The sequence below is a fragment of the Scyliorhinus canicula genome, chromosome 3 (assembly GCF_902713615.1).
Source record: "Scyliorhinus canicula chromosome 3, sScyCan1.1, whole genome shotgun sequence".
NCBI classification, from domain to species: Eukaryota; Metazoa; Chordata; class Chondrichthyes; order Carcharhiniformes; family Scyliorhinidae; genus Scyliorhinus; species Scyliorhinus canicula.
The window spans coordinates 210405193-210424014 of record NC_052148.1 but is presented as its reverse complement, the minus strand read 5'-3'; the positions used below and the strand labels follow the sequence as shown (position 1 = coordinate 210424014).

At 44.6% G+C, this 18822-nt stretch overlaps 1 protein-coding gene across 3 annotated transcripts in view; it reads right to left on the bottom strand.

The window, feature by feature from the left end:
- LOC119963269 (tolloid-like protein 1) overlaps nt 1–18822 on the bottom strand; it is a 484046-nt gene that overhangs the window by 110157 nt on the left and 355067 nt on the right. For all 3 annotated transcript variants that reach the window (XM_038792118.1, XM_038792119.1, XM_038792120.1), the window contains 2 exons: nt 18402–18518; nt 3331–3476 (listed from right to left, as the gene is read on the bottom strand). In XM_038792118.1, coding sequence (XP_038648046.1) covers nt 3331–3476; nt 18402–18518 — 263 coding nt within the window. The remainder of the gene's footprint in view (nt 1–3330; nt 3477–18401; nt 18519–18822) is intronic.

Below are 18822 nucleotides of genomic sequence, written 5' to 3'. Positions count from 1 at the left end.
TAGATCAATTTTGTAAAATGTACAATGTTATTTACACAAGATAAAGAGGTATCCAGTGCTTGTAGTTTCTGCCATTGATACTTAAAAATCTGGTGATTGACAAGTTTCTAGGGCTTCAGTAAAAGCTGTTCTATTTAAAGAAAGTTATGAATGCATGGTTGTTTTTTTAAGCTTTTCCACACAAATACTGGGTAAATGCACATGGAAGTACCATAGGTTGGTATGGAGGGCATGAGGGACTATTATGGATGGGCAAAGGGCATGGCTTGGTAGAGAGGGCATGAGGAGTCTTGGGAAGTGGGTGCAGGAGCACAGGGTGACATGAAGGGGCATGGTGAGTGCCATTGTGGTGGGAGAGAGTGTGATGTGAGAGATAGAGAGTCTAATGTTAATTTTAAAAATTGGGATAAAGTTCCAGAGCACTGAAGCGGGGCTTTGAAGCAGCTGACCTTAACACTCAGCAGTCCTCGTGGCTGCCTCCAAACTACTTACCGGGCCGGAGGGAAGGACTTCAGTTAGCACCCACCCCCTCCATCCCCAAACAAAACTCCCACCTTTGCAGACACTTTCTCCCAAGGGGCATGCCAAGCTGGGAAATTTTCTGACACCGTGCTACCTGGCTCTGGGATGAAAATCCAGCCAATATCTTTCCACATTCGCCCTATCAAAAAGCATTGAATTTCATCTATCATGTGTTTGCACACTCCACCATCCTCTTTATAGCCTCTTGAAATCTATTACTATCTACCTTTATATTCTGCTACCCTTCCAAGTTTCATGTACTTTGCAAATTTTTGAATTGTACCCTGTACCCATGAGCCCACGACATTAATGATTACCAAAAACAGCAGTGATTTTGATACTGGACCTTAGGGAATACCACTGCATATCTTCCTCCAATTCAATAAAAATGTATTCATCACAACTTGCTGTTTTCTATTCTTCAGCTAATTTTACATCCATGCTCCTTTTAGGAACATAGGGGCATAGGAATTAGGAGCAGAAGTAGGCAGTTCAGTCCTTCAAGCCCGCCCCGCCATTCAATCAGATCGTGGCTGATCTCTTCCTGGTCTCAAAGCCACCTCCCTGCCTGTTCTCCATTTGCCTTTAACCAGTTTTTTAAAAGCAGAAATATATCTATTTCCCTCTTGAAACCATTTAATGATTTGGACTCGACCGCACTAGGGCAAGCGAGTTCCCCAAAATCACCACTCTCTGCGAGAAGTAATGCCTCCTCATTTCAGTTTTAAAGCTACTGCCTCTCAACCTATACCTGTGACCACTTGTTCTAGATTCCCCCACAAGGGGGAACATTTGGTCTATTTACTTTATCAATCCCTTTTAATATTCTATATACCTCAATCAGCTCCCCTCTCATCCTTTTAAACTCCAGTGAGTATAAGCCCAAACTGTTGAATCTCTCCTCATATGTCAACCGCTCCATCCCCTTTTATCCCATGATCTTCAATTTTGTGAACTTTGTTAAATGCTTTCAAGTCCAGATGCACAGCATCAACTGCACTGCCCTCATCCACCTGTTATCTCTTCAAAATATTAGTCAAGGTGGATAAGCATATTTGCCCTAAACAAAACTGTATGGGTTGCCCTTTATTCGTCCATTTTTGTCCAAAAGTGGTTCTTATTTTCTCCTAGATTATTATTCCTAAAAACTTCCCCATCACCAATGTTAAAATGACTAATCCATAATTGCAATCTATCTTCCCCTTTTTGAAAAATTCAGAACACAGAAACCATTTAGCCCGAAATCCTCCAGTACTTCGGCATTACCCCTATGTCTGGAGAGAAATGTGACCAGAATCAGTATAATTTCTACTGTTACTTCCCTCAGCAACCTAGGATGCAATCCATCTGGGTCCAGTGACTTAACCACTTTAAGTATTGCTAATCTTTCTAGTACTGTCTCTTTATCTATTTTTCTTTAAATCACATCCAATACCTCAGTAACGTCTTCATTTACCAGGTGTCCTCTTCTTTGCCACCAACCTAATGTATTAATTTAGTCTTAGCCTCTTGTGACTCCTTTCCTTTTTCACCACACTGTACTGTTAGCATTCAGCTCAATTATCCCTTGTAATATCAAGCTGACATCTGTCATACGCCCTGATTTTCCATTTCATGGTTTGGGCTGACCTCCATTTCCCATGTGGGAATGGGCTGAGATTGTACCCAATCATCTTCCCTTTAAAGGTTGTCCGTTGCTCCATTTCAACCTGCCAATTTTTGACTCCAATTTACATAGTTTAGATTTCTCTTCAATTGCCTGAAATCAATCCTCCTCCAGTAAAATATTTGTACCCTCGTTTATTCCTCGTCTTTCTCATAAAATTCGGAATTGGCTATAAAACTGAGTTCTTAGGGTTTTTTTCCATCCCAATTCTGCTTACAAATACGAAATTCAACTCTTCAGTATAAAGCAATGAGCAATTTAAATTTCAGATGTAAAAAATGTTTAATATAAGGCTAACGAGCATGGAATCTACTCCACTAGTCAAATATAGGCGCAATTTAACAAAGAACAAAGAAAAGTACAGCACAGGAACAGGCCCTTCGGCCCTCCAAGCCTGTGCCGACCATGCTGCCCGTCCAAACTAAACTCTTCTGCACTTTCGGGTCCGTATCCCTCTATTCCCATCCTATTCATGTATTTATCAGGATGCCCCTTAAACGTCACTATCGTCTCTGCTTCCACCACCTCCTCCGGCAACGGGTTCCAGGCACCCACTACCCTCTGTGTAAAAATCTTGCCTCGTACATCTCCTCTAAACCTTGCCCATCGCACCTTAAACCTATGCCCCCTACCCTGGGAAAAAGCCTCTGACTATCCATTCTGTCTATGCCCCTCATAACTTTGTAGACCTCTATTAGGTCGCCCCTCAACCTCCGTCGTTCCAGTGAGAACAAACCGAATTTATTCAACCTCTCCTCATTGCTAATGCCCTCCATACCAGGCAACATCCTGATAAATATTTTCTGCACCCTCTCTAAAGCCTCCACAGCCTTCTGGTAGTGTGGCGACCAGAATTGAACACTATAAAATAGAATTGAACACTATAACCAGAATTGAACACTATCCCAGAATTGAACACATTAATGCGAAGAAAGTGCAAACTCCAGTAATCAGTTCTTGAAATTTTTCATTACCTACATGCAAAAACCAAGCAAACCCTATAATCTTATCAATGGATTATAGCTCTGAAAGAATTAAATCTGAAGCTAGTTGCACTTTACCTCGGGCTATATTCTCTGCACAGTGATGTTCAATCATTTAAACTTTCTACCTGTTAAATTTTTAACATGCAACAAAGTTACCTCAAAGGCCTGAAACATTAATCCTACATGGTAGTGTTCAGACATTGTTATCTTCCACACGCACTCCTTCATTGGTCTATAGTCATCTGGATAGTTAGGAGACTGGATCTGTCCTGATTCTTTACTGATCTCACCACCACAAATTGCTGATAATTAAAAGAAAAAAACACGTGTAAGCAGGGGTATAAATAACAAGATGGTAACTTGTAAAATTCAATACTTGATATTTTAAACAGAGCAATTACAAATACATGTGAAATCTCCCTCCCTCTGAAAACAAAGAAGTTGGGAATGCAATGAATTGTGTGGTTGATGCCTAGATTTCACAGTGCAGTTACCCTCCCGTATTGCTGAATGTAAGAATGAAAGCATGATCTACCACTTCCCTGTTTGCTTCTTGGCAAAATACTCTGGGGTTCTCTCTATTGTGCACCATAACTCAGCAGAAACCTGAGGGAAATTCTTAAATGTCTTTTAAGTCATTTCTCCGAGGATTTTATCAATCTTCCTCCAGTTACAGTGAATAGTCGAAAGATTCCTTTGGCAATTCAACCCCCTGTTACACTGACTGTACAATGTCACACTTGGTGCATTAAAAACTGTTTTTTGCCTTTGCAGCCATCTAAGGAACAGGCCATGTTGTCTTTAAGTCTGCAAAGTATTATTTGTGCCCAGATGTCAGATAAGCCAATAGTTTATTATGTTTTGGAAAATATAATGCATTGAAAGGCTTTTCAAATTCTGAAATATGATTTTTTCTTCTTCCTGTATATAATTAAGAGAAAGTGATTAAGCCTGCCATGTAAAAGAATGTGCCTTCTTTTAATCTTCACTAATTGAAGCATAAATTTACCGCGCATTGTGAATATAAATCCTTCAATCATTGTGAAAGTACAGATTTAAACAGATTATAAGGGGAGTGAGTTTCTATGGGATTTCTCCTCTTCTGTAACATTGTCAGGAAACATTGTGGAAACCCAAGAGGAACAGCATAAATGAAATTTATATTATTTGTTCAAGGGTTTCCACTGCAGATGGGGCGAACACCTGTGGAAATTCATCTTCCTGCATCTCTGTTGGTCATACTCTATTCTACATCAAGTCCTGTCCAATTAACTCATCTATTCGTGCTGATTTGCATTGTCTCTCGGTGACCAAAATTAAAACTGTCACCCTTGCATTTAAATTCCTCCAAATTACTTTTAACTCCTCCAGTCAACAACTCTCAAAGTGTCTGTTTTCCAACCCTGCCTCTTGTGCACCTCCCCACCACCCTTACACCCTCTGCTGTTCTCACAACCTCACTGTTGTGATATGAAGTACATGTACCTTTTAGATTATATATTTTAAACTGCTGCTAATTACTACCACTGAGACAGGATATGTATTAGTTCCATGGCTGTGTATCCAGTCTACAAACAGCAGCTTTTGAAGTTGGATATGTGTACATAGTCTCCCAGTTAACAGGGTTTGAAGAAATAATTACATACAGACAAAAAAAACTAGATAATTGTTTTACCAATCCTTGTCAGATGATTGGTATGTTAATGTCAAATAGAAAAATGCAATATGGTGGCAGTGTGGTTTTTGAAGACTTGACTGAAGCATACAAGCTTCAATTTTTTCAACATGCAGAAAAACAACTGATGTGGAAGTAAAGCAACTATCAAGTATCAAATCATGACTTCCGGTGGTGGCATGTAGCAGGAGGTCGCACATTGGAGGGCTCCTGCTCGAGGCTTAATTTTTTAGAATTTAATGCCCAGTCTCAGGGGCAATTTTTGGTTAAATAAGTGCAGGAAGACTTAAAGAAGAAAGATGTCCAAAACCCAAAGGAAAGCTGTCGTGAAGAAAGAGGGCGAGTGAAGGTTCGCCATCGAGTGGAAGGGTCGGCTCATGAACTGGAAGGAAGGTGGAAGCTGGGTCGCCGGGTGAGGCCACACTGCTCGCGGCAGAAAAGATGACCGAGGTGATGGTTGTGGAACATGAAAAATAGTTCACAAAGCACATGGAGGTGATGGGGATGAAGATGGTAGTGGTATTGAATGTGCTGGTGAAGGAGGCGATTGCCCTGGTGAGGGCAGCGGTATCGAGAGCATCGGCCGAGGTGCGGGAGCAGGGTGAGACACTGAAGGAAGTGGAACAGGCATTGTTGCAACACAGTGATCAACTCACCTCGATGGGTAAGGAGCTGCGGAGGGCGGTGGAGGCCAACAAGGGTCTGCGAGCCAAAACGAAGGACTTGGAAAACAGATCTAGGCGGCAAAATATGAGGATTGTGGGTCTGCCTGTAGGGCTGGAGGGCCCCTTGGCTGACGGAGTATTTTGCCAAGATGTTGGGGGGGGGGGGGATCACTCTCGGTACGAACTGGACCGGGCTCATTGGACGTGGAGGCCTATATCAAAGGCGAATGAGCCGCCTAGAGCAGTGATTATTTGTTTCCGTAGGTACTGCATGGACAAGGTCCTGTGCTGGGCAAAGGATAAGTGGGAGATGAAGTGGGCTGGAGCCGGTATACGTATATACCAGGACGTTACTGTGGAGTTGGCAAGGAGGCGGGCAGCATTCGGCCGAGTGAAGACGGCACTGTATAACAACAGGGTGCGGTGCAGCATAGTGTATCCAGCTAAATTGAGGGTGACCTACAAATCCAAAGACTTTTATTTTGAGACGGTGGATGCGGCGGAGGTGTTTGTGAAGGCAGAAGGATTGGGGCAGAATTGAGAAATGGGACTGAGGATTGGTCTTGTACTGAGGGAAGGGGGTTTGTAGGAGTGTATGTAGCTTTATTTTTTTCACTGCATTTTGATATATGTGCTAAATGAGTCGACGTTGTCTATTTGGACAAGGTAAGAGTTGGGATTTTCCTTTGTCATGATGGTTCTTTGGTGTTGTGTGTTTACACTGGGGTTGTGTGTTGAAGGGATTTCTTTGTTTTCCTGGGACCGGGGGGGAGGGGGGGGGGGTGGGGATTGGAGGGCAGTGAGGCCTGCGGAGGGGCCTCCACACTGGCTAGTTTAGGCTGGCCAGTGAATGGGAGTGTGGTGGGGGGAGGGGCTGCAGCCATCAGAGCCTGGTAGAACAGGTTTCGATGAGCGTTGGAGGGGTGAAAATTTGGGGGAGAGGGTCGATACTGGGTGAGGTGTTTTCGAGAGGAAGTGGAGGGGAGGAGTCTGGGAGGGGGGTGGGAGTGCTCTGCAATTAATGGCTGTCATTCACTGTACACTTTCGGGGATTGGATTGGCTTGAATATTAGCGGGGGGGGGGTTCATTTAAATACGTCAGGGCACCGCTTCTCCAGAGGCCCAGGATGAATGCCCCCCCACCTGGGAGACCTCGCTATGACGCCATTGAGCTTTGGTCCACTCAAACATGGATCAGGTGTAACGGCACCTGGGGGGTAGGTGTTCATTTTTCACCTTTTCACTTCCCTTTAAGAAATACAGACAGTAAAATACTTTGTTGTTTCACAAAACAAAACACGCAATCAGGTATAATAACATAGTCCATTTCAGTTCCTCTTCCTCCACTGAACCTGCTTCTCTTCATCATATTCGAGACAAAAGCATCGTCTATCACATTTTCTCATCCTGCCGCATGTATAATTTTTTAATGAAATAGCTGTAACAACATACTCCATCGAAACAGTCTTGCATTGTTATTCCGGAATCGCTCCAAAAACGTCAATGGATTATGATCAGTATATATAATTGTGTCAGACGGATTGCTGGTCACATAAATGTGAAAATGTTGCAAAGCCAGCACCAAGCTCAAAGTCTCCTTCTCAATCGTGGAATACTTCTTCTGGTGTGTATTTAATTTCTTAGAAAAATAACCAATAGGCCGCTCTAGTCCTTTGTCATCGTCTTGTAGAAGCACCGCACCTACGCCCACATCATTCACATCAACAGCCACTTTGAATGGTTTTGTATAATTTGGGAAGGCCAACACAGGAGCAGTAGTTAAAATAGCCTTCAGGTCATCAAATGCTTGTTGACACTCTGCTGTCCATTTAAATTTGCTACGCTTCCTTAGCAAGTCCGTCAGTCGAGCAACCACACTGCTAAAGTTCGGCACAAATTTCCGGTAAAATCCACTCATGCCAAGAAATCGCATTATTTCCCTTCATGTCGAGGGTACTGTAAACTTCCCAATAACTTTTGTTTTCACATCCCGTAGGACCATTCGACCCTGGCCGATTGTATGGTCAAGGAATGTGACTTGGGCTTGTCCAAATTCACTTTTGACTAGGTTTACTACCAAACCCACCTCCTGAAGTTGATCGACTAACTTGATCAGGTGCTTCAAATGTTCTTTCCATGTCTGGCTAAAATTTACCAGATCGTCGATGTATACCGCACAATTGGGTAATCCTGAAACGACTTTGTTCATTAACCGTTGAAATGCGGCTGGAGCGTTTTTCGGCAGAACTTTGAATTGGTATATACAATCTGGAGTCACAAAAGCTGAAATCTCCTTCGCCCTTTCAGATTAAGTTACCTGCCAGCAACCTTTAAACAAATCCAGTTTGGAAATAAAAGCTGATTGTCCCACCTTCTCGATGCAATCCTCCAAACATGGGATAGAATAAGAGTCCATTCTTGTATAACTGCATTAACCTTTCTATAGTCCACACAGAACTGTTGGATACCGTCTAGTTTCAGTACCATCACCATGGGTGAGCTCTGTTGGCTGCAACCCACTTCCATTATACCATTTTTAAGCATACTTTCAATTTTCTTGTTAACCTGTGCCAATTTTAAAGCACTAAGTCTACATGGATGTTGTTTAATTGGAACAGCATTTCCCACATCTACATCATTTTAGTACTTCTCAACTTATCTCCACAAACTTGCCCATGTGATATCAATAACTCTTTCAGGTCAGTTCGTTTTTCCTCTGGAAGGGAACTCAACAATTTATCCCAATTTTTAAGAACATCCTCATTTTCCAATTTAATTTGAGGGATGTCAAATTCAAAGTCATCTTGATTTGGTTCTTCATTTTGAGTTAGAATCATTAAAACCTCCTCCTTTTGCTCTCCTTCCCTTTCAAAGTACCTTTTAAGCATATTCACATAACACACTCAGTGAGTTTTCCTCCTATCTGCTGTTCTTACCACAAAATTCACCTCACTTAATTTCCTTTCAATCTGATAAGGTTCAACAAAATTTTGCTTTTAAAGGTTCACCTCCCACTGGTAACAATACTAAAACTTTATCTCTACTGGCAAAACTACGAACTTTTGCTTTCTTGTCCACTACCCATTTCATCACATGTTGTGCAATCTGTCGAGCCAATTCCCCTACTCTATTTAATCGTTCCCTAACATTTGACACGTAATCCAATAATGTAAGTTCCGACTGCTCACTCACCAATTTTTCCTTAATCAATTTAAGTGGTCCTCTTAGCACAGGGCTAAATCGCTGGCTTTGAAAGCAGACCAAGCAGGCCAGCAGCACGGTTTGATTCCCGTAACAGCCTCCCCAAACAGGCGCCGGAATGTAGCGACTAGGGGCTTTTCACAGTAACTTCATTTGAAGCCTACTCGTGACAATAAGCGATTTTCATTTCATTACCTCATGACCAAAAATTAGTACAAAAGGACAGAATTTGGTTGACTCAATAGGTGCATCCCTAATTGCAAACAGTACGAATGGAATTCTTTTATCCCAATCTTCTGGATAATCATGCCAATAAGCCCTCAACATTGTCTTTAATGTCGGATGCCACCTTTCTAATGCTCCCTGCGATTTTGGATGGTACGCAGTTGATTTAAATCGTTTTATTCCTAAGTTATCCATAACTTCTTTGAATAACCTTGAAATAAAATTTGATCCTTGATCCGATTGTAAATGCAAAGACAAGGAGCATCATTGTGGCTTTTTGAATGGCAGTGCTGGCCGACAAAATAACTAAGCTTGTGACAGGATCTGCCCTGATAGAAGCATTACAAAAAGACCACTTGAACCAACCCAAGGGTTATACCATAGAAGAGGGTGCATGCAGAGTGAATGCATGTATGAAACCACACTACTGTACTAGATAGCCGATAGGTCAAGTGTCATTCGTCCACCATTGGGAAATAGACAACATAGGTAAGCTTAGTAAGCAATGCGGATAGATGCAGCCTCATACATTCACCCAAGAATTGTCCCATTTTTAATGCTCTATACCAGGAGTTCTCAACCTTTTTTAACCCATGGACCCCTTTTCCTCTTAATCTTTTTTTGTGGACCCCCATAGCCATTCCACAGAAAAAAAAAGCTTCTTATATGCGTGGTAAACTAATCCTAAAGTCCATCTACCTTACCGTGAGGGTTGGAAACGGATTAGCGGTATTTTCGTACGTTGCCAAACTTATTCTAATATGAAAAGTAATGAAAAAAACTTTTTACTGACTAAATTGAATTAAATTACTCTAAAAATAACCAATTCATATCAAATATACACAGTTTCTAGTGATTACTGTGTTAGAGAGAGAGAGAGAGAGAGAGAGAGAGAGAGAAAGGTGAATATTCATCATGAAAACAAACATTTTTTTCTTCTACTTGATCCTCAGTAATAACAATTGTTCTGAAGTAGAATTGCTCTATGGACCACTAAAATATCTTCGTGAACCCCCAATTCGGTATTTTTTTTGTGTGGACCCCCAGTAATGTTACATGGACCCCCAGGGTCCATGTGGACCCCGGTTGAGAACCACTGCTCTATACAGTGCACGTGGCACCAGAGGATATTGGAGGAAACCATGGAGAAAGCAAAGGCTGGAACAAGTTATTCAAAGTCACATGAAGCCACAAACAATAACCTGACAAGTACAATAAGTGCGCATACCAAACAGCGTCAGGACAAGATCCACAAAATGTTTAGCCAAGCTACACGGTCAGATGGTGAAGATGGCCAGAACGTGAATGCACAGAATGAATAGACATTCAGCACGATGAACACCAAAGAATCCTTTGGCACAGTGGTACCAACATTGCCCCCATCCAGATTATATGCCCACAAATGCAGAGACAGGACAACACATATGCAAAACTGGATACTGGTTCAGGTGCAATCACCATCCCATTTTACACAGCGAAATGCTTGTGCCAACAGAAATGGCAAGTTATGTTTCAACCAAGAACTGCCAAACTTAAAGGGTAGGATTCCCCGTTGGCTGACGCCGGAATCGAGAAACACAATTGGGCAGAGAATTGGTTTTCACGCCGAAATCTTGGCGGGCGCCGGTTTCACGCCAAATCGCAATTCTCCAGTGCCTCGACAGCGGTGTCAATGCGTTCCACTCCGCACATACAGTAAACGCCATTGGCATATCATTAGTGGGCCTGACCCGGTATTCTCCGGGGCCTCCACTATGCTCCGCCTCCAAAGGGGCAAATTCCCGATGGCGAGGTCCACTTGTGCTTTTAAAAATCGTGAAACAGGTGTCATGGCTGCTGAGGGAGAGAGAGGGAGTACAGAATGTGTCCAACATTGCCCTAGTTCCAAATAGGTGGGACTGAATGACACTCGTGGAATTAGTTCGTCAACCTGCTTACGGCCTACCTGCCCGGGATCTACCAGCCTCCTTCGATTCTCCGCCCCCACCCCAGGGAGGCTGCAGCCGGGCGCCGATCAGTGCTGGTCCATACAAACATGGATCAGGCGGAACAACACCTGGGGAGGGGGGTCTGCCAGGCCTTCGGAGACCCCTGGTGGCCAGGGTACGTACAGTGTGGCTCCCTGGTCCTCCCCCTGGAATACGAGAACTTTGGCACTGTCCAGTTGGCACCTTGGCACTGCCACCCTGGCATTTCCAAGGTGCCTGGGTGCCACTGCCAAGCTGGCGGGAGCACTGCTTTGGTGCCAGAGTGGCAATGCAAGGGTGATGAGTGACAGGGTGACACTGCCAAGGGCCAGGGGGTGAGGGGGGTTATTCCCATAAAATGACGGTAGACGGTTTGAAGGATGGGGAAATGCAGGACAGATAAGTAGGGGCCTCCAGGCAGTTGGGTGGATGATGGGTGGGAGTCCTAGAAGGGAGAAGGGAGGGGGTGCTGTAAGGAGACTTGGGGCGGCCTGAAGAGGGGGGATCCACTGGGGACCCCAAAGTGGGGTGTCCTCACTTGCGGGGGGGGGGGGGGGGGGGGGGGGGGGGGTGGTGTCCATGTGCGTGGGGGGTTTCTTTGTTCATGTAGGGGTAGGAGGTGTAGGGGACCCACAAGCTCACTTAGAGATCAGGGCACGCTTTCCAAATGGTGACCCAATCTCGGAGTTCAGCTCCCCAGTACTGAAAAAAGTGTTAATTGTTGGTTAAACCGCTGAGAAACTCCCCAGGGCCCATAAAATGACTAAGTGTCTTTGAATAAGGGGGAAGGAACTCGCCAGCAGAGCTGACAGGAAACTCCATGAAAAACCTGCCACAAATTAACTTAGAAATTTTGGGGGAGAATCACGCCCTTCGTCTCAGGCACGTAACATCCGGCCGAAAGCGTACAATGACTTGGAGATTCTGCGCTGGATTCTCCGCAGCCCCACGCCGAAATCGCGGCCGGTGCAGGGAATCCACTTTCACGCTGTAACCGGGCCCGGCACCGGTTCGATGATTCTCCAGGCCCCGAAAATCGATGTGACTGCAGATTACACTGCGCCACAGGGGGGCCATTGCCAGAGGAACACCCAGCATTCCTCCGCTCCCGACCGGCTGAGTTACCGATGGCGTCAAAATATTTTGATTTGATTTATTATTGTCACATGTATTAGTATACAGTGAAAAAGTATTGTTTCTTACATGCTGTACAAACAATGCATAGTACATAAGGAAGGAAGGAGAGACTGCAGAATATAATGTTACAGTTATAGCAAGGCGTAGATAAAAGATTAACTTAATACGAGGTAGATCCATTCAAAAGTCTGATGGCAGTAGGGAAGAAGCTGTTCTTGCGTCAGTTGGTACGCGACCTCAAACTTTGGTACCTTTGTCTTGACGGAAGAGAGTATGTCCGGGGTGCGTGGGGTCCTTAATTATGCTGGCTGCCTTTCTGAGGCAGTGGGAATTATAGATAGGGTCAATGGATGGGAGGTTGGTTTGCGTGATGGACTGGGCTACATTCACGTTCTTTTGTAGTTTATTGCAGTCTTAGGTAGAACAGGCTCCATACCAAGCTGTGATACAACCAGAAAGAATGCTTTCTGTGGTGCATCTGTAGAAGTTGGTGAGGGTCATAGCTGACATGCCAAATTTCCTTAGTCTTCTGAGAAAGTAGAGTCACTGGTTGGCTTTCTTAACTATAGTATCGGCATGAGGGGACCAAGACAGGCTGTTGGTTATCTGTACACCTAAAAACCTGAAGCTCTCGACCCTTTCCTCTTCGTTCCCATTGATGTAGACAGGGGCATGTTCTCCACTACCCTTCCTAGTCGATGATAATCTCCTTCGTTTTGTTGGCATTGAGGGAGAGATTATTGTCGCCGCACCAGTTCACCAGATTCTCTATCTCATTCCTATATTCTGTCTCGTCATTGTTTGAAATCCAACCCACTACGGTGGTGACATCAGCAAATTTGAAAATTGAGTTGGAGGGGAATTTGGCCACACAGTCATAGGTGTACAAGGAGTATAGTAGGGGGTTGAGGACACAGCCTTGTGGGGCACCGATGTTGAGGATGATCGTGGAGGAGGTGTTGTTGCCTATCATTACTTATTGTGGTCTGTGGGTTAGAATTTTCAGGATCCAGTTGTAGAGGGAGCAGCCGAGGGCAAGGCCATGGAGCTTGGAGATGAGTTTCGTCGAAATGATGGTTCTAGGCACCTATTGCTGGTCGGGATGCTGGTGTGGTGGCTGGGGACTCAGTCCGCGACCTCCCTGGTTGGGGTGGGTGAATCGGAGACCAGGGGATTAAATGTGCTGGTGTTGAGGCTCGGGCGTGCGGCGATCGGGGGGTTTATTTTTTTTTTGTTTGGCTCCGCGGTCCGAGTCTGCCATAGAGCATGGCGTGGCCGCTTGAGGCTGCTGCCATGCACATGCGCGGACTCCAAACCAGAGGTGCGGGGGCCCATATCCACAGCACCAGCTGCGAGATTCATTCCAGGTCCCTGCTAGCCCCATGCAGAGTACTGAATACGTTGAACTTTTTGGAAGATATTGCTGGAATGAAAATTCACCGTTTTTACACCGGCGTGGGGACACAGTCTCATTTTGGGAGAATCCAGCCCTCTGTCCCTAGGATCCATTTTATTCAAGATTCTCTACAATAACTCATTCTGCTCACCATAGATAGTTTATGTTGTCGCCATCACGAGTGCAGTGATTGTAGGCCGACTGATTTGCATGACCCTGTCTCGGTCACCATCCATGGTATTGTGAAGGCAATGATTCTAACCAGAGACCACAAGTTATGCCATTGGAAACCCCATGTTTACACTGGGAAAAGACCACCTGACTGTGCAACGCAGAGCATCATCCAACAGGCTACTCGGCACAGGTGAAACCAAATATCTACACCCATGCCGACCTTGCAAACTTCATGATACCATGGATCCAGTGCAAATTTACAGTTTAGCAGACAAGTGTCGACAACTCTCCCTAGTCATCATTTGCCAATACTCCCAGAACTAGGTGCTGCATTAATTGAAAAACATGGAAGATGAAAGATACCCATGGCCAGCATGTGAGAAATGAATGATCCAACCTGTACATCGAACAAAGCGTCTGAGTACAACACATGGCACATGGAATCCAGCAGAAATTGTGGCCATAGTCCCAGAACCAAGATCGTATCCAAGTACGAATGTCAAATGCATGCCTTTCCGATGAAACAGATGCCAGATCATAACAACCAGAAACACAGAGTAATCCTATTTAGAACAGAACTCCATTTAAAATGCAGCACAGAGAAAGCACTAGTGACCAGCATTCCGAAAACATACAGCAGCCTGTACCTGGACGGATAAGCAAACCGTTGATACATTTCGAAACCTGTAAATTTATTGCTGTGTGTTCTGTGTTCTATGTTTAATAGTATATTCACTTACAATGTTAATTTATTTTGCTGTCACACAAGTAGTTTGATTCTCTAAGGGTAAACATCGAGTTTAGAAAAAAGCAGGTTGTTGTGATATGATATACATGTACCTTTAAGGTTGCATATATTAAACTGCTAACACCCATTAGCACTGAGACAGTATGATGCATTAGTCTCATGACTTTGCATTCAGTCTAAAAGCAGAAGTTTATACAAGTCAGACATGAAAACATAGGCCAGAATTTTCCATCCATTCGCTGGCGGTGGGTTTCTGTAGTCTTGCCGGCAGCGCATGCCCGCCCCTGGATTTCCTGGCAGCGCAGGGTGGCTTCACTGGGAAATCCATTGACAGCGGTGGGAACAGAGAATCCTCCCATCAACAAATGGCAGGCGGCCTTCCATCGGTGAGAAACATGTGGCTGGTGAGCCAGAGAATCCCACCCCTCGTCTCCCAGTTAACCAAGTCTAAATATCATCTGATCTTCAAATAAAGACACCAGATTATTCCATTACTTGTTATATTATTGTACATTTACATTATAGAGCGGAATCTAACACTTTACCCAACAACCTCCCCTCCTCCACACCATTAAAAAAAATCACAACTTCAGTTTCAGAATTCCCTACCTTCCTATGCTTCTACAGGACTGTCCTTAAAACCCACCACATCACCTTGACCAAGAATTTGGACACATCCTGTATCTAATTTTCTAAATTGTCACTGATCATTTTCATTACATCTCTGTCAAGCACTTTGCAATGTTTCTCCATGTTATTTAAGTGAGTGAAAAATTTCATGTTCAAGTTGCCACTGAAACTTGGCACTGAGCTTTTGGTCTTCACAAAGGTAATAATAATCCTCCATCTGTTGAGCATTTATTTTCCTTTAGTCAAAAACGTTATATTTAAAATGAATTACAAATGTTGAAGTTAAGCATGTTTTCATTTTAATTAGTGTACCTAATGGCTCATTTTTGAGCTCCTCCGAGATAGTATTCAATCTCTGCTGCCACCAATCCACCCACTCTCTCCCCATTTCAGGGGCCCATCTTTGTGAAGCGGTTTGAGATGAGCTTTCTTCATGCTGAGCAAGTTGACAGCTGTTTGTTATTATTTGCTGCTATGGTAGCATGGTGTTGCTAAGGAGCCAATTCCAGTTGCTTGGTGCCTTGGGAACTCATTCCAGCAAAACAATTGTCAAAACAAATTATTGATCAAAGTATAAGGTCGCCCCCAAGTATAAGTAACTCACGGATGTTTGGTATGAAACGGGATAATTGGATATGACTAAGATTCAAGACAGGAACTAATTTGGCCATACTTACAACATTTTACCATGACATTCTCATCTCCATATCTGAATTGGTAACGGAGAGGAACCAAATCACTTATCAGTGGCACGAACTGCACTTAACTTATGACTTACAGGTTTTTGCTGTTCTATCATAGGGTTTCATTATTCAGCTAACATTTGGGTTGAAGTTTATTGCTGGGTTGAAGGGCGTTGCCTGCAGTGAGCTGAGAACCCAGAGAATGGGATTATCAGGTTGCAAGAAGAGAAAGGGATGCCAGAGCAAGTATTATGAGTACAAGTCTTTCACATAGGAAGCTAACAGCTATGTAGTTTCACTATTCAAAGGCTTTCCAGCCAATCGGTCTCACTGACCACTTACTCCCTGCTGTGCACCCATCTTATTGACTTCTGGAGAATTCTACAGATCCACATATTGGCACGGGCGGGATTCTCCGAAAATGGGGCTATGTCCCGATGCCGGCAGGAAAACCGGGAGGCAACCACTCCGGCATCAACAAATGTTCGGGGGCTAGGTTGATGCTGGAGTGATTGGCACCGCTCCAGCCGGCGCCGAAGGGTTGGCACGAGTTCGCGCATGTGCGGAACGGCCAGCGTGATCTCGCGCATGCGTGGACCGGGCAGCGTATTTCCGCCCATGCGCAGACCGGCCAACCTATTTACGCGCATGCACGGGGGTTCCCTTCTCCTCGCCAGCCCCCGGGCAATATGGCGAAGCCCTACAGGGACCGGCGCGGAGGAAAGAAGGCCCCCCCACGGAACCAGCCCGCCCGTAGATCGGTAGGCCCTGATCGCGGGCCAGGCAACCGCTGTCCCCCCCTGGGGTCGGATCCTCTCACGCCCCCCCCCCCCCCTCCCCTCCAGGACCACCCCCGCACATTTACCTGCAAGGTCCCGGCGTGTGTGAGGTGAGTAATTCACGCTAGCGGGACTGGGCAAAACTTTACAGCCACCCAGCCCATCGGGGTCCAGAGAATCGCAGGGGGGGGGGGGGGGGGGGGGGTGCTGCCAACACCCCCTGAATAACATGGCAGGAATCCCGCCGGCCCCCAAAAAGGGGGTTCTTTTCCAACCCAGCGCAGTGTCGGAGAATCCCGGCCCAGAATCTTCAGTTCGCCATAATTGTTTACTTTTCTGAATATTTCTGCGCCTCCCTGTCACTCCAATCCTATCACCCTACCAGTTAATATTCTGCACTGTGTTTCAAAGTTTCAGTATGTTTCTCATTGCGCTTCTCTTGCAGTGAGAACATTTCAAAACCCATTGAGACCGGAAGTCAAGGGTAGTAATAAAATCACCACTTGCGCGCGCCCTTTGAGAAAAGATTTGTAACAGGGACAATTTGAGATACTAAAAATCACTGATCTTTTAAAGAGCTGCACTAGTCAAGTGTGCACGGTGGCACAGTGGTTAGCACTGCTGACTCACAGCTCCAGGGTCCCAGGTTCAATTCCGGCCTCGGGTGACTGTCAGTGTGGAGTTTGCACTTTCTCCCATTGTCACCGTGGGCTTCCTCCGGGTGCTCCAGTTTCCTCCCATGGTCCAAAGATGTGCAGGTTAGGTGCTAAATTGCCCCTTCGGGTCCACAGGTTAGGTGGGGTTTCTGGGTTACAGGGATGGGGATGGAGGCATGGACTTACATAGAGTGCTCTTTCCAAGGACCGGTGCAGACCTGATGGGCCGAATGGGCTTTTTCGGCACTGTAAATTCTATGATTCTATGAGCAGCCAATCAAAAGGTTTCCGCATCCTCAATATAGAAATAGCTGACAACCATTGTTGTGGAGTCAAGCACAAATTCAAACAGAGCAGATGCATTGGTGGAGATGCTGTTGACCTGCTCAGGCAGATGTAAAACCCCCCCAATGGCATGTTTCAAAAAAAGAGCAGGGAATTTCTCAGCATCCTGACCAACATTCATCCCTTATACAAGAAAGTGAAAAACTGATGAACAGACCGGTTAAGTAATATATTCCTGCTTTGGTATTGCTGCTGCAATAGGGACAGCACGGTAGCATTGTGGATAGCACAATCGCTTCACAGCTCCAGGGTCCCAGGTTCGATTCCGGCTTGGGTCACTGTCTGTGCGGAGTCTGCACATCCTCCCTGTGTGTGCGTGGGTTTCCTCCGGGTACTCCGGTTTCCTCCCACAGTCCAAAGATGTGCAGGTTAGATGGATTGGCCATGATAAATTGCCCTTAGTGTCCAAAATTGCCCTTAGTGTTGGGTGGGGTTACTGGGTTATGGGGATAGGGTGGAGGTGTTGACCTTGGGTAGGGTGCTCTTTCCAGGAGCCGGTGCAGACTCGATGGGCCGAATGGCCTCCTTCTGTACTGTAAATTCTATGAAAAAAAATTTGACCTACATCACAACAGTGACTTTACCTCAAAATTAATTCACTGATTGTAAAGATTTTTTTGAGACATTCCGAGGCTGCGATAAAGTGCTATATCAACACAATTTTTTCTCAACTTATACAAGTTCATCTTATAGTACTCAAACAGATCTTCATCCCATGCCCCATCATGACCACAGGACAATCCAAAATGCTTCACAAGGTCTGTTATTTTTGAATTGCAATTACTGTTGTTAATTTGCAGCAACAAGATTCCCCACACAGCAAATTAATTACTGACTCCACAATTGAAAGGAGAAACCTATGGAGATATATGTAAAGAAAACCGTCTCTGTAAAGAGATACTTTCAGAATTTTTAATTATCAATAGTAATATAATTAAAAGTCTACCTTCATAGACTGCCGCAAACCCTTTTCCAACCCAGTTACTGCTGCTACGGAATTCTATCCACATCCTGCTGTCAGTGGAAGTCAGAGCTTCAGGCAATTTATCGCCACAATATCTGCCTGGATGTAGATATATTAAGACAAAAAAGTTCAATGCATCAGTAAAACAAATTAATATTACATTTCTAAAGGTAATTAAATCGACAAAGTGCATAAGCAGAGGCTCGTTCAAGCTTTAACATTTAAATATACATCACAGTACCAATTGTTTCTGTGCATAATTTTACTGTACGTACTTCTAGCCAGCCTTATTCTTCTTAGTGATTCCTCCCAGAGACCTAACTAAATTTGTTATTTTGCTATAATAGGCTCCTTGAAATACTATATAAGAGGGTGAGCCAAAGTGATTGATTTTACCTCATGA